General features: G+C 36.1%; 1 protein-coding gene across 20 annotated transcripts in view; it reads right to left on the minus strand.

Moving 5' to 3' along the window:
* Ttll5 (tubulin tyrosine ligase like 5) overlaps positions 1–17,211 on the minus strand; it is a 264,716-nt gene that overhangs the window by 128,540 nt on the left and 118,965 nt on the right. For 14 of the 20 annotated variants that reach the window (XM_074067496.1, XM_074067492.1, XM_074067498.1 and 11 more), the window contains 4 exons: positions 16,348–16,475; positions 13,320–13,403; positions 12,409–12,810; positions 3,052–3,239 (listed from right to left, as the gene is read on the minus strand). In XM_074067496.1, the coding sequence (XP_073923597.1) occupies positions 3,052–3,239; positions 12,409–12,810; positions 13,320–13,403; positions 16,348–16,475 (802 nt within the window). The remainder of the gene's footprint in view (positions 1–3,051; positions 3,240–12,408; positions 12,811–13,319; positions 13,404–16,347; positions 16,476–17,211) is intronic. The other 6 variants (XM_074067497.1, XM_074067491.1, XM_074067508.1 and 3 more) reach the window with 4 other exon arrangements.

The following is a 17,211-nucleotide window of genomic DNA, read 5'->3' on the forward strand; positions in this document are numbered from 1 at the left end:
TCATGCATGTTCCAGGGTATCATCTGTTTACGTGGCTGTTACCTTTATAAGATTGTGAGTAATTTCATGCTTGGCACTGTCTTATATCATTCCCAAAGTCTAGCATGCACTTTACAGTTCAGTTAAAAAAATTTTTTTAGGGCTGGAGGAGTGGCTCAAGTGGTAGAGTACCTGCCTAGCAAGCATGAGGCTCTGAGTTCAAACTCCAGTACCACCAAAATAAATAAATAAACACAATGCAATAAAAAGTTTTCCAACAATTGCCACGAAAGCTTTTTAATAGGCTAAGTAGTTGAAATTATAGACAAAATAAAATGGGCTTTCAGAAATATCCAACAATTTCAATTTTCTACAGTAATATTCTGAAATAGTAGAAATAATTTAAAATTAGCTTTCCTTATGTAGTAGGAGGTGTCTTAACTCCTTGCCCAGAAAAACAATAAATATCAGAGTTTATGGGATAGAACTAAAGCAGTGCTCAGAGAAAAATTCATAGCTTTTAATACAGTAAAAAATCAGAATGATTGCAAATAAATTTAAAACCCAAGTCAAGAAAAAGGTGAGAAATAATAAAGCTAAGGAAAGCAGAAAGAAGGAACACACACAGGAAAGTGAATTAGAAAACAATAAACCAACAGAATGAATAGATATATCCGTAATTAATCTGATGAAAAGAAAAGGAGTGGGGATGTGTTATTAGCCTATCCAAAGAATAGAAAAAGAAAACGCAGACACAAAACAGTAATTGAAGTAAGGAAAGTAAGAGGTGAAAGGAAACCAAAAGGGCTGGGGATGTAGCACGGTGACAGAGTACTTGCCTAGCATATACAAGGCCCTGAGTTTGAACACTATGCTACAAAATAAGAAAACCAAAAGCTTTTAAAGTGATTAGTGTTTTTTGGATACAAAGTGTTTTCTAATGACAGCTAAACTTAAGCTCTCAGGCAGACAGTCCAACACTTTGGATGCCCACCTTTTTCTAAGAAGCCACAGACACTGCCTCAGTGAGTAAGAAACTAAAGCAATTTCTAAGGAAAAAGAAACAGCAAGTGAACAAATGTCCCAGAGCCTATATCAGGTATTATTATTTACCAGAAAAAGACAGCCAGAATTTTCTACATTTCAAATTAAAGAACTGCTTTCTCTAAAGGGAAGGGTTGAATAGAATACAATTAAGCTTTATGAAGTATATTTATCCAGCAACTTAACTTTTATCAAATCAGAAACTATATATTCCTGCAAGTTTTTATGGCTGAAATATTTTCCAAGTATATGGCATTTAGACTTACGAAGAGGCTTTACATACTTCCCTTAAGATCCTGTTGCATTTTCACCATAACAAATGAAGATGTTGAAACTGAAAGAATGAATTGTCCGAAATCACACAGCTAGTCAGTGGCAAGAAAACACAAGTCTTTGGATGGCTACTCCACCCTGCTTATTACATACCACAGCCACTCTTTCAGTAATGTACTAAGCACAAAGCACCTTATTACCAAGACTCCAAAAGTTAAGACTGACATCTAATGGCAGGTTCAGATTCTTCCAAATAGGAACCTGGTGGACTTTCAATGCACTGGCACTGAGGTTCGTTACAGATGAGAAAGATAGACTGAAGGGGGAATAACTTCTCAATAAGGATGCATAAACCTTGAACTCCTACAGGATCTTATAATTTTGCAGGCTCTGCAGTGCAATAAATAATTGGAATTTAAAATATGTGAGCACTAATATTGGCTATGTTTTTTTATTATAATCACAAGGAAAATCACTTAATGTCTTGTTGCTTCCAGCTGTTCATTTATAAATTGGAAACATATATTCTAGTAAGGGACCTAATGATAAAAGTGCAGCAGACCATTGGCCTTTATCTTTTCTCATAGACATATCAAAATTCCTTTCCCAAAAGACCTACCAAGGGGTCATGACATTCTACTCCCTCTTCCTATTATTCCATCACTAAAATCTTAACTATCTCATTCCCTTCAAGTCTTAGCACTGCCTTTGTAGGTTTCTTTGATTTCTACTTCACATTAGGCCTCTTCATCTACTCCCTTCAAACTAGCAGGGATTTGAAAAAGAAAATCATTACCACCTCACACACCAGGATGAGGCTGAAGTATAAAGCTAAGTCCACATGAGGCTTACCTTTAGTTCTGCCTCTGAATTTTTTTTTTTAAACAGAGAAAAAGGGTACCACCAGGGAGCAGTGTGTTGCCTGCTTTTAGCATGAACTTGAAGTAATTTTCACCTTCACTTTTTTCTAGACCTGGTTATCGTTGCAGAGTTATGACACAATACAGATATAGCAAAATATAACTGTGGAGTTAAAGTCATCTGGAGGACTTTGATGCCATTTAGCATTAAGGAAGAGGAACTACAGCTTCTATTTCTAATTAAACACTATGCAGAATATCAGAAAGAGGAACAAGGAGAACCCAAAGGACTTAAAAACATCACCTAACTTCATCATGTCATATCTTTTTTTTATATAAATATTATATATATCCTGGTATCAATTTCTATCCATCCAGCTTTTCAGCTTCAGTTTCCCCCATCTGTAAAATGGAAAGAATGATATGTCTTGGCTAAGGGTATAATTCTTCATTAATCAGTACCCATAAAACATTCTGGGGTCATGAAATAAAGGGCAGTATGGCAGGAAAAAAAAAAAGTAAAGGTGATGCTATAATGTTCTGGCAAAAAGATTTATAAAAGTAGGACTTACTGGAAAATTTTACCAAAGGAAGAAATTTATTTTAAATCTCTTTTAAAATTTTATTTTCAGCTGAACATCCAAGTCTGTTTATCCATGAAACAGGTAGGTACATGACAGCCAGGAGCAGACTTAAACTTTGCAAGTAAGACCTGCAACAACTGAGGAAGGCCTTACCATTAAGGAAGAACACTTTGGTTCCTTAGATCATTACCAACCAACACTCATTTGAAAATCATCAGCATATGATAAACAGTAAACTCAGGGAAGGACAGATACCCTGACAACCCTGCTCTCAGGTACAAAATGCCCTTTGGTGGCCAGTCTGCCCATACCTGTTGGGTAAGGAGATTGATGTGGCTGGCTGGAGAATACTGCCTTGCTGCCTGTTTCTCAGCAAGTCGCTGGAGTTCAGCAGTAACCAGACTTTGGTTGTACCGTTTGTTGTATGAAGAACCATCTTCTCCCTCTTTTTGTGTTTTGGCTACTCCTGAATGATGCCTGTGCGAATGGTATGAACCTGCTAAAAAAGAGAAAAGTTCTCACCCACTTAGGAAGAAACCCTGAAAAAAAAATGAGTGATGACAAATTAACAGGGTAACGGACACTTTACTGAGTGCTAGGGATCTTTAACAACACAAGGAGCAATAAACTATCCTCAAATGGTCACAAAAATAAAAATAAATCTTTATAATACCTTAACAAAGTCTTCCTGTAGCCAAATTGTTACATGCATTTATTAATGTGTTTTTGCTTACTATGAAAGCTTCACAAAGAATTTTCATCACAGGTAGTGGGAATGGCCAATACTAGAATTTAATAATCTTACATTAAAAATATGTTGAGCTGGGAATACAACTCAGCAGCACAACACTGCCTAGCATGCAGGAGGCCCTAGATTCAATTCTCAGCACTGGTTTTTTTTGGTTTTATTTATGTAACTATACTTCTCAGTAGCCTGTAGCATCTATGGTCACATCACCCACAATACTTCTTATAAATCTCCAGAGGGAAATAGGAGTAAAAGAAAACCTGAATGGGCTTAGGAAAACAGCAATGATCTTGCATTCTCAATGACTGTCCTTTTAGATTCACATTTTCTTCTTTCAGGTATTTTATCAGAGTTCTACTTTTATGAACCTTTAAAGTCTGTGGAAAATTATTTAACCTTAAATCAAGGTTCATATTTTTTTCTGATTCTAAAAGTCACATATCTCACTGAAAAAAAAATTTTTAAACCCAGAAAAGTAGAAACGCCATAATGCATTTCCCTCTGTTCTTTTATTTATTTTTGTGGTGCTAGGAATTGAACCCAGGGCCTCATGTGCTACCACCGAGCTATACCTTCAGGCCTCTTCTGTCCTTGTATAAATGCTAACTGTGATTACTCTGTACACACAATTTTGTGACACGCCTTTAAAAAATCTTTTTCATGTTTGCTCTTTTATTTGGTGCATACAAAATATTTACAATGAATGTGTAAGTTATAAGCGTATCATAACGAGCACCTGTGAACTTTCTACCACATCCAGGAGCTGCACTGCTAATGTGCCTAACCCACACTCTTATCCTTTATCTTTACTCCCTACCTTTTAGGAAGTATAACTTTATCATATACGTTTATATATGTTTGCATATGCATAAACAAAATACTAGATAATTTGCTTATTTCTGAGCTCTATAAAAATGGTATCCCACTATAACAGCTTCCTGGCATTTACTTTTGTTATTCAACACTATACTGCCAAGGTTTATCCTTGCTAAGTATGGCTGAAATTCATGCATTTTATTTGCTGTCTGGTGTTCCATTTTGCAAATCCACCACAATGTATTTTTCTATTCCTCATCAACGGATATACTGGTTATTTTGAGTTTTAATGCTATTATAAATAGTGCAGCCATAGACCTTCTTGCACACATCTGTTGGTTCACATGTAGAAGAGCTTCTTTTGTGTCTATGCTTAGGTGAGGGACTGCTGGGTCAAAGAGTAAATGAATTTTTAAGCTTAGGAGATAATACCAGAACAGTATTATCTTACACTCCCATAAACAAAACAAAAGTGTTCCTGCTGATTCATGTACTTTTTTAAAAATGGTACTGGGAATTGAACTCAGGATCTTATGGTTATTAGACAAGTGATCTACCACTTGAGCAACATCCCCAGTCCTGATTCTTTTTTCCAAATACTCTTTAACACTTAATATTGTCAAACACACTAATTCTTCCATTTTTGTTTTTTTTGGCAGTAACTGGGGTTTGAATTCAGGGTCTCATGCTTGCTAGGCAGGCACTCTATCACTTGAGCCACTCCACCAGCCTAATCCTTCCTTTTTAAACAAGAGACTACAAAATATCACTGTGGTCTTCACTTACATTCACCTGATTAATAATGATGTTTGAGTATATCCTGTTCTGATATCCTTTATCATTTTTCTATGGGTTTTTTCCATCCTGACTTAACTGGAGTTGTGTTTCTGTTTTTACTTTACTCCATACCATAAGATCTTAAAGATGGTCTCCTACATCTTATTCTAGAAGTTTTCAGGTTTGCAACAGAAATTTATTTTTATACATGGTATGGGGCAGGGATCTAATTTCACTTTACTCCAACATCATTTATTGAGAAATACCTATTTTTACACTCCTCTGCAAGGTCATCTCTTTCCTTATATCAAAGGCTCCATCTATGTGTGTGATTTTTTTTCTACCTTTCTATTCTGTTCCATTAGTCGACCTATTTGTGCTTTTGCCAATGCCATGCTGCCTTAATTATCATACCTTTATATTAAGTTTTAATAAGGTACTCCTCTACCTTATTTTCATCCCCATTTGGACCTTATTTTTCATCCCCCCCTTTCAGAATAGGGTCTCCTTCTTTTCTCAGTATGCTGAGAGTTATCATGAATAAGTGTAAAATATTATCAATTTTTTTTTGCATCCACAATGACAATATGAACATGTCAAACCCCTACTATATTCCTTGAATAAACTTGCTTATGGTACATTATTTCTTTCAGATGCTGCTAGATTTGGCTTTTATTTTGATTAGAAATTTTGTATTGGTTTCATAAATAAAGCTTGTCTACTATTTTCCTTTCTAGAATTGTCCTTAACTGATTTGGTAAACAAGATGAAATTAGTCACACAGAAAGAGTTGAGAATTATTATCTGTTTTAGCATTTTCTAGAAGTTTTTTTCAATATAGAAATTATCCACCATTTGGAAAAGCATTAGAACTAACCTATCAAACTATTTGGGTATTATGTTTTCTTTCAGAGAAGAATTTTAAGTACTGCATCAGTTATTTTATTACTTACAGGACTACTCAGGCTTTCTTCATCTTTTTGAGTAATTTTACACATTATACTTTTGTTGGAGTTTGTCCTTCTCAATTTTTTTTTTTTTTTTTTGGGCAGTACCCAGGAGTTGAACTCAGGGCCTCATGCTTGCTAGACAGGTGCTCTACTACTTGAGCTACTCTGCCAGTCTTTCCCCTCCCCCCACTTTTAAATGCCAAGATAAGAAATAATTTATTATAGAGAGAAGAAGAGAAGAAAGATTTCTCATCCAAACATAGAAATCTGTACAACTTTGCCACAATCAATATACATGGACTGTATAAATTTATACCAGCTTATAATTTACCAAATAAAAGGAGACTAACAAAATTCACAAAATAGATGGTGATTTGTGGAAAAGACTTTTACCCAATTAAGTATAGGAAAGTTACAAACCACACCTCCACTTTCTAAAAGTAAGTCTACTCAGTCTTAGAAAACTGAAGTTAGCAAATAAACAGAAGGCCTGCCAGTCCTTTTTGCATTGGTTATTATTATTATTATTTTGGTTGGACTGGGGTTTGAACTCAGGGCTTCATGCTTACAAAGCAGGCACTCTACCATTTGAGCCACACCTGCAGCCCATTTTTGCACTGGTTATTTTAGAGATGGAGTCTTGAGAATTATTTGCCTGGGCTGGCATTGAAAAGTGATCCTCCCCATATCAGTCTCTCAAGTAGATAGGATTACAAGCATAAGCCACTGGTGCCTTGCTGTACATTGGTTATTTTTGACAGAGGGTCTTGTATTGTCCCCAGGCTAGCCTGCTATCCTCCTATTTGTACTTCCCCATGTAGCTGGGATGACCAGGTGTGCGGGACTGCACCCAGTCATTGGTTAAGATGGGGTCCCACAAATATTTTGCCCAGGCTGGTCTCCAGCTGCAATCCTCCTGATCTCAACCTCCCAAGAAGCTAGTATTACGGGCTTGAGCCACCACGCCTGTCTTATTCATTTAAATTTTATTGGAATAATGTAAAAAGTCCTCTAGCATTTTTCTCTTTTATATTGTTTATAGTTTATGCCTGCTTTTCCATTCCTTTTATGATTTATCCATGTCTTCTTTCTCTTCTTGATCAGTCTCACAGAGGCTTGCCCACTTTTATTAATTTCTCCACTCTGGCTTTGGTATCTTCTACTTTATTTTTGAATTCTGAAAGTTTCACTCCTATCTTTATTATGTCTTTCTCTTTTACTTAGATTTATGTAGTGCTGTTTTTATATGGTTAAAGTCAGAGACTTAACACATTAATTTTTACCTTTATTCTTTTCAAATGTATAAATTTCTCTCCAAATATTGCTTTCCATTGTTCTTCACATTTTGGACTTGTAGCCCTTCATTATCATTCAGTTCTAATACATTTTATTTTCATTATGATTTCTTCTTTCACTCAATTTTGAAATACATGAGGACTTGTTATGTATCTCTTTATTGTTGACTTTCAACTCAATTGCAGCATGGACAAAGAGTGAAGTAAAACCAAGTCTTTGAATTTTTGTGTGTGTGTGTGTGTGTGTGGTACTGGGGATTGAACTCAGGGCCTCACGCATGCAAGGAGAACACTGAACCACTGAGCTATATCTCCAGCCATGAAATTTGCTGTCTTGTTTTGTGAGGTAGGCTACCAAACACATATGCTGTGTACCTAAGAAGGTGTTTTCTCTACTTTTGGGTTAGATAGTCCTATGTATGATCACACACAAATTTATTACATTGTTCATAATGTCTTATCATATTTCTTTAAAAAAAAAAAAAAGGCAGGGGTTTACTATGTAGTCGAGGCTGGCCTCTAACTCACGATCCTCCTGCCTCAACCTCCTGAGTGCTGGGATGACAGACAGGTGTATGTCACTATGCCCAGACAGTTCAAATCCTCTTTAATATTTCTATTTTTAAAAATCTGTTTACTGATGGATGTGATGGTATGTGCATGTGATTCCAGCACTCTGGAGACTGAGGCAGGAAGACCACAAGTTTAGGCTAACCTGGGCCACACAGCGAAACCGTGTCTTAAAATTTTATTTTATTAATAATTAATAGACTACAGGCAACTCTCCAAGATTTGTAGATTCTTCATGTAGTTATATTAGGTTTTGTGTCACTCGGTGATTATTCTTTATTCAAAATTCTTGGGGCCAGAAGTGTTTTGGATTTGGGACACTTTCAGATTATGAAATAGTTGCATATATAGTCACGTACCTCATCATGAAGTTCTGATCACCAATGGACTGCATACATGATTGTGGTCCCCTAAGATTATAGTAGAATTGGGACACTCCTATCTCTTAGTGACGCTGTAGCCATTAATAGCACAACCCATTACTCACATGTTTGTGCTGGTGTTGGTGTAAATAAACCCACTGCACTGCCAGTTGCATAAAATAATGCACATGAAATTACATGCAACACTTAATACCTGATAATAAATGACTATTACTGGCTTATGTATTTACTATAGTTTACTTTTATCGTTATTTTAAGAGTATACTACTTCTACATATAAAAAATGTTCAATGTAAAACAATATGCATGTTACACTGGTAACAGCCTCATATATCCCATGTTTACCATGTCTCCTACTGCATTAAGAGGCCATGTAGACTGGCTGGCCTATACATCTAGTTTTGTGTGAGCACATACTATGGTTTTCCAACAATGATAAAACCGCCTAACAATGCATTTCTCAAAATATTTTCCCATGATTAAGTGATACATGACTGTATATAATGAGATATCTTAGGAGTTGAAACCCAAGCCTAAACGTGATATTCAGTTGTTTCATATATACCTAACACATATTAAAGCTTGATTACATATATAAAGCTTGATTTTTATACATTTATTTTTTAATATATCTACATTTGACTGCGACCCATTATGTAAGATCAGATATGGAGTTGTTCACTTGTAGTATCAAGTCAGTAGACAAAAAGTTTCAGATTTTGGAGCATTTCAGATTTTGGATTTTCAGATTAGGGATGTTCAACTAGTACATACTTTGAGATTATTTTATTAAATGCACACACTCTTAGAACTGTTTTATCTTTCTGCTGAACTGAAGCTTTTGGCATTATGTAGTTATTCTTTGTCTGTGGGAAAGTTTTCTATCTTAAAGTTGACTTTAGCATGTGTTAATGTGGCCACCTTTCTATTTGCTGGCATTTATTTTCTTTATCCTTATACTTTTATCCACTTTGTATCCTTATCCTTAGGAGTATCTCTAATAAATAGTATGTAGTTTTATTTTTTAAAACTTCATACTGTCAGTCTTCTAACAAGCTAAATTTCACCCATTTATGTTTATTTGATTCTTGATATACTTGCACTCAGCTTGCTATGTCTTAAATTTCTTACTATTGTACACTTTTATGCTTGTGGGTGGTTTTTTTCCCTCATTTTCTATTTCCCCATAGGTTTAGAATTTACAGTTGTCCTTCTAGTGGTGACCACTGAATTTCAATACTGTATACTTAACTTTTAAAACTCCACTGTTAAGTAATATCTTAATCCCACTACAAAACTATTCAATCATCACAGAAATATGTAACTTCAATCATTTACAGGCTATTATTGTCTACTACAAACTTTTGCTATGTATTATTGTCTATTACTCTTTAACCCGTTCAGAATATGTTTTCTGACCCCACTGGAAATACGCTGAAAGCCAGTTACAAAAAGCAAAGAATCTCAACTACCTGAAAATTAAGCAATATCCATGGGTCAAAGGAGAAATTCCAAAAGACAGGAAATAATTGTGAACTGACTATCTTCTTCTATTCCCTATCCCTTTTTGAAAGGATGAAAAAAGAAGGGTTTAAAAGCTTGCATAACACAGGGTATTAGAGATACTGGTCTTTCAGAATTTGTCACGGGGGAAAGAAAAAATTCAAATCAGAGTATTACTGGTTATTATTATTATTGATTTTAGGAAATATAAGCACAAGAACAAGGATCACCTAGACACAAGCATACATTCATATTTATGACTTATTAAAGTGGACCACTTAATATCTCTAATTTAAGCTACATTTACAATACCCATTTCACTTGAAATCAGGTATTGATTAACAATATAGATTAGCTATTTACAAAACATAGTTTAGCTGTAACTCACCTTACTACATTTATTACTAACATGTTCAAAAAACTTGATCAATGTTGAGATAATCCTCAAATTGATGTAAAGATTCAATGTAACCCCTTATCAAAGTCCCATCTGCCTTTTTTTGTTTTGGTAGAAACTGACAAGCTGATCCTATAATTCTTAAAGAAATGCACAAAATCCAGAACAGTCTAAACAATCCTGACAGGAAGAATGAAGTTGGAAGAATCATCCTGGATGATTTCAAAACTTACTGTAATGCTACAGTAAGATAATGTGGTACTGGCCTAAGGACAGGCAGAAAATCAACGAGAATAAAATTGAGATTCCAGTAATAAACCTTTACATTTATAATTAATTTAGTTTTAACAAGAGTGACAAGACAATCCAAAGGGGAAACAACATTCTTTTCAGCAAATGGTGCTGGAACAAATGAAAATCCACATGTGAAAGAATGAAGTTGAACCCCTACATCATATCATATATAAAAATTAACTGAAAATGGATAAAAGATCTAAGAGTAAGAGCCTATCATATAAAACTTTTATAAAAAACATACACAGAAATCTTTATGAGTTGGGTTAGACAACAGAAGCACAAGTGACAAAAGAAAAAAACAGATAAATTGAACATCAAAACTTCTGTGCTTCAAGAAAGTATAAAGACAACCAGTGGACTGGGAGAAAGTATTTCTAAGTCAATTATCTGACAAAGGACTTATATACAAAATATATAAAGAACACAACAATAATTTAAAACATGGGCTAAGAATTTGAACAGACAGAAAAAGAAACACAAATAGCCAAAAACCATGTGAAAAGATGTTCAACATCCTTACCCATTAGGGAAATATCACATATCACAGACAAACCGGCACACACATACACACCTGTAGGGTAGGTGCAATTAAAAAAAAAAAAAAAGAAAAACATTGAATATTAACAAGCATATGGAGAAGTTGGAATCCTCACAAACTGCTGGTGGTAAGTAGTATAGTCATTTTGGAAAACAGTTTGTTATTTCCCCAAAAAAGGAACCATAAAGTTATCATGTGAGCCAGCAATGCCACTCTAGCTATATACCTAAGAAAATAAAAACAAACATAACTTGTACATGACTATTTATAGCAGCACTGCTCATAACGGTCAAAAAATGGAAACAATTCAAATGTCCATCAACCAATGCACAGATAAACAAAATTCAATATATCCATATAATAGAATATTACTCAGATATAAAAAGGAATGAAGTGTAATACATGCTACAACATATATGCAATGAAAACATTATTCCAAGTAAAAGAAGTCAGTCACAAAGACCATCTATTTTATGATTCCACTTATATGAAACATCCAGAATAGACAAATATATAGAAATAGAAAGCAGATCAGTGGTTGCCAGGAGCTGGTAGGAAGAGGAAATAGGGACTGCTGATAGGCATGGAGTTTCTTTGAGGGATGCTGAAATGTTCTAAAATTAGATAAAGGTGTTGGTTTGCACAACTCTGAATTGCATACTTGAAAAGGGCAAATTTTATGAATATAGGTTGTATCTCAATAAAGGTGTTATTAAAAAATAAGGATGCTGGGGCTATAGCTCAGTGTAGAACACTTGCCTAGCATGTGTGACATCTAGGGTTTGATGTCCACTAAATAAAAAAAGAAGGGGAAAATGACTGATAATATGGATCTACTTCATTCAAAATTAAATACCCTATTTTAAGAATTCTTTGATTATTTATTCAGGTCATTCTTGACATTAAATACAAAAATATACTTATTTTTCTGCTGTTAGGAATAAGGAATACATATGGCATATTCATAGTTATAAATTATCTCAGATGGGAAAGCTCTTGACTAGACTGTAGGCATCTAGTGAATAGATGACTTATCTTATTATTTCTTTTTCAGAAGTACCTAAAAGAAGTCCTGCTTCATTTTGTATCAGTGAATGAAATTTAATGGACAAAATGCAAGATCTCAGATGGGAAAGCTCTTGACTAGACTGTAGGCATCTAGTGAATAGATGACTTATCTTATTATTTCTTTTTCTGCAGTACCTAAAAGAAGTCCTGCTTCATTTTGTATCAGTGAATGAAATTTAATGGACAAAATGCAAGATCCTTCTTTAGTCACAGCAGAACAATGCAGTGTGTGTCAAAACAAAAGGCAAAGGGAAGAGAGGGCATTCTCTGGTCATTTGGCTGGGGGAGAATTGGCTTTGCAGACTGCCTTTCATTTTCCCACTCACCTGCCTTTGCTGAAGAGGGACGAGACAGTTTCTGGCTATAGATGTGTGCAGCACTTTGGAAAGAGGAAAAGGGGCCAATGGTGTAATTGCCTGATCGACAGCGTGGTAGACCAGCGGGGTTTGGTACGCTCTGTGTCCCAGGATGTATGGAGGGAGAAGCACAGTCAGGGACTGGGTTCAGTAAAATTGTTGGCTGGTGAGGCATGCTGGGGATAGCTGGAGTAATTTGAGATAAAGAGGAATGATGGCCAGACCCTGGTGAGAGGGCAGAAGTTGTAATAATAGATGATAAATGGGTGTTGGGAATTTTCTGCAGAAGAGTAGCAGCAGGACCAGAGAAAGAAGTAGAGGAACAAGTGGTATAGACTAATTTAGCCTCTTTTTCTGCTGAAGTGGTAAATCCTATTAAAACAAAAAAACAAAAAAAAAAAAACACAGATCATTTTAGGAAAAATGGACATATAATCTCTATAAAACATAAACATTTTAGAACATCAAAATAATGTTAGCGTGAAACAGAAATCACGAAAAATACAGATTTTAATGAGTTCTCATCATGATTTTATAAATTTTGCCTACAAGACTCCACAATCAGAGCAGCATGTTTTACAAATGTTGGGCAGCAGGACAAAATTTCTGCAAGCAGCAGCTAATTCCTCTGCCTCTTCTTGCCACACTTCTAGGAAAAAAGAAAGTGCTCAGAATTTCTAAAGAAAATGGAAAAATTCTTTGGGAGGAAAATAGGCTATCAATAGTTACAAGGAAAATCTAAGGGTAAAGGAAGAGCAAAGAAAGGAATTTCTTTGGGTAATGTTCCAGGCTTCAAAAATATTTAGTATCTGATGACTATTTTTTTTTCTCATAGAGATTTATGAGACAGCAGAAAAACTACACAGGTTTGAAACACTCACGAGATAATTTATCAGCATGAATTTCTGTTGCCTGTTGCTGTTTTGGCTGCTTTATTTTCACTTCTTGCATCGTCTCAGGGTGATCTGAAATAAGAAATACTGAACTTAGGCTCTCTTACTAAGCACAATGATAACATAATTTGGTTTACAAAACTGTAACACAAGTAGCAATCAGTGCTGGGAAACACTGCACATCTCACCATACTTTTCCAAGGATGCAAGGATGGCCATACCCATAACCCTGTTGAATGAGCAACCTAATAGAGGATTCCCAGCTATTCCTGACCCCAGCCCCATCTAACTGAACCAGGGAATAATTTTTAAACCCAGGGCTGCCATCCATGGGTTGCCAACAAGATAGGACATGCCTGAAAAAGAAAAGAAGCAAGGGCAGTCAGATGTTTCTCCCAGGAATTCAGATTGGGGGATAAAAGAGATTAAGTTGGCTGGTGGTACCCATTAGAGCCAAAAAGGCATAACGTGTATGTAACAGGGCAGCTACCATGAGACAGAAAGAGCAGCCCCACTATTAGTTGGTACAATACCTGGATACTTCAATGGCTCTGTATCTTAAAGTATGTATCTCAGTTTTATTTGAGATAGGTCAATCAGTATATTCAAAAACAAAATCACTCTAATAAGTTTCCAATGTAATAAATTAGTTTTCCTCTACTACAGAATATTGAAACAGAACAGCCAAAACTATTCAGATGTTTAGGGAAATACTACAAAATCCTTGTCAAAGGCAAGGCTCCTACAAAAGCTTACAGATCATCTTTCAGAATGAAAGGATAAGGACATACAAATTCTATCCTCTCCATCACCACCAGCAATAGTAATGCTATTATCCCAATTGTTCACATTTGAAATGAGTCCAAATACTTCACTATCAAATGCTGTTTCCTTAATTGAGACCTTTATACTGCCCCTCTAGGCTTCCTTAATAATTATAGCTAAGAATAGATCTTCTTATATGGAAGTACTCATTAAAAAGCAAACCCTAAAATTTCAAATGACTCATCTATATAAATAGGTGCTGCAAGTACACATTGTTGGGGCTTCTGCAATAACCCTTGACAGAGAGAGAAGTTATTGTGTAATGCCATGGACCCTACACCTCCCCAGGTGAGCACACTTTTCTCTACTCTGGCTTCACTCTAAGACTTCCTAAACCTCCCTTCCATAACACCTGCTACAGGATCCTTTCAGAACTTCCATAAACCTTCTTTTTGGATTCACTCACCTAACTCCATTTACCAGACAATAAACTTTATGAAGTCAGGGACCATGATAGTCCTGGTCATTGTGCCTAACTGCTTGGTCATTGTGCCAAAATGCCTAACACATAATAGGTGCTCAGTAAAAACCTGTAGAAGGAATAAATGAACAGATGAATGTGAAATACAAAAAGCTCCAAGAAGAGGGCTAGGTTCAGAAGGACTACTTGTAATACAACGACTCAATGAGACAGTAAGTGAAATAGGCTTCTATGAATTAGCCTATGAACCCAATCTGTTTGTGAAACACTGGGGGGTGACTAACTCAGTGGTGGAGAGCTTGCCTAGTATGCGTAAGGCCTAGTGTTCACCCCTACTACTGTAAAACAAAAAACCTAAACAAACAAAAACACCAAACAACAACAACACAACACACAAAAACAGGCAAAAAGCAAAAACTTAAAACTAAAAACAACATTGTTTCTTTGGGAAAATTCATTCCATATTTTAAATGATCAATTCTCTTGGATGTTTCTATACTAGATTATAATAGCCCTCCATTTTTAATTTATTAATTAAAACACTGGCTAAATTACTGTGCTGAATATCTACGCTTATGCCTCCACCTAGGTTTGACTGATTGATTTAGGACGTACTGGGGTTTGAACTTGGGGCTTTGTGCTTGCTAGGCTGCCATGTGACTGTTCAAGTCACACTCTCAGCTTTTTTGCTTTGGTTATTTCTCAGATAGGGGACTGCATTTTTGTCCAGGGCTGGCCCTCCCAGTAATCCACCTACCTTGGCCTCCCGAGTTGCTGAGATCACAGACATGGACCACCATGCCTGGCTTATTTGTTGAGATGGGGGTCTCACCAATTTGTTGCCAGGGCTGGCCTTGAACCACAACCCTCCCAATCGCTGCCTCTGGAATAGCTGGGATTATAGGCGTGAGCCATCACACCTGGCCTCCACTTAGGTTTTAAATCCAGCTTACATTTTAAAGCACAGGGCTTTGTTTGTTTATAACAGATTGTCATTCCTTTTTTTTTTTTTTTAATCACAATGACACAAGCTAGATAATCTGGTCCACATTCAATTCCAAAATCTCCAATCATGGAGTTTCCCAGCAGGGGTAACATTCTAAGTTATCACAACGCCTGAGGTAAACCAATGGCATTTGGGGTTTGCAACCAAGCATATCAGACATTTTAAACAACAGCCCCATGGAACAAAGAATTCTACCCAAATGCCCATGGTGTTCAGGGGTCTGACTGAAGAAGAGTGAGGGCAAAAGAGCAGAGATTATGAGAACAAACTCAAGTCAGGAAGTCTAGGGATCAAGTCCCGTCCTTGAACAAGTTACTTGGTTCTCTGAGCTCATTTTCTCATCTGCAAAGAAGTTGTGAAAGACTGCCTACTCCACATGGTTGTTAGAAGTAAAAATAAGATCATGTCCAACAGACAGTAAGATAAGTGTCCACTAAACATTAGCTATTCACTAGTACTCACTAAACAGCTTTTCCTGAAAAGCTCTCTCTTGTTAATTGTCATGGGGGAAAAACAAAAGCCAACCAGACCATGGCCTTCTTCTGCTTTTAGGACACAAAGTACTGCCCCCGGCCCCCCATTTCCCAGTCCTGGTGCCATGCTGCAAACATGAACCACTTTCAGAGACAATTACTGCTCAGCCAACATGTTATTCTTGACTGTTCTCTGCACTTCTGTTTTTTACTAGGTCTTTTTTTTTGTGGGGGAGGGGGATCGAGCCCAAGGCACCATTCCTATTTCTCATTGATAACTGGCGTACTTACCACCTTTTGCCCCACTATCAGAATAACTATTGCTGTTCTTAGAATTTTTAGAGTGCGTTCCCAGGAAGACACTTGCAGACTTGTTTTTTTGGGTATAAAAAGTTAACACCTCCTCCAGTTCAGCCTCACTGAAATGAAGAGACAAAGTATGGTCAGCATGGAAAGTTGTTCTGGAAAATCTTTCCAGCAGATTTTATTATGGAGACAGAGGAAATGGGAGAAGAGAAAAATGAAAAGTACAAGATGAAAATTTGTCATTAACAGATAGTTAAAAGTGAAATATGGAGGAAAACAATCTAAAAGATATACTGCCTAATATGGCAGGCACCGGTTAATATGGAACTATTTAAATTAATTACAATTATATAAAATTACAGATTCTTTTCCTGAGTTGACACATTTCAAGCACTCAGAAGTCACTCACAGTTCTACCAAGCAGTTGTGCTCTAGGTCAGGAGTCTAAACCACAAACTGTGGGCCAAACCTGACCAGCGACCTGTTTCTGCATGACCCTCACTTACGCATTTATACATATACATACTGCATACGTACATATATACATATGTGTGTATGTGTGTAAAAAGACCATATGTAGCCCACACACTCTAAAATGTTTATTATCTGGCCCTTTACAGTGTGTAATTCTAGGTAATTAAAGTATCTTAAAGAAGTCGCATGTCATTTTAATAGGCTATGGCAGAAATAAGTTGAACCAGTAGTGTGACTGCACAAGAATTAAAAAAATTTTTCCTGAATCATCACCATAAAACCCACAGTTTCCAAAGTAACTACATACCACATGATAAGAAGCTCAAGTAATTACCAAAGATTAAAGCTGAGTTTGTTAACAGACAGCTGCCTCTC

The sequence above is a fragment of the Castor canadensis genome, chromosome 3 (assembly GCF_047511655.1).
Source record: "Castor canadensis chromosome 3, mCasCan1.hap1v2, whole genome shotgun sequence".
Taxonomy (NCBI): Eukaryota; Metazoa; Chordata; class Mammalia; order Rodentia; family Castoridae; genus Castor; species Castor canadensis.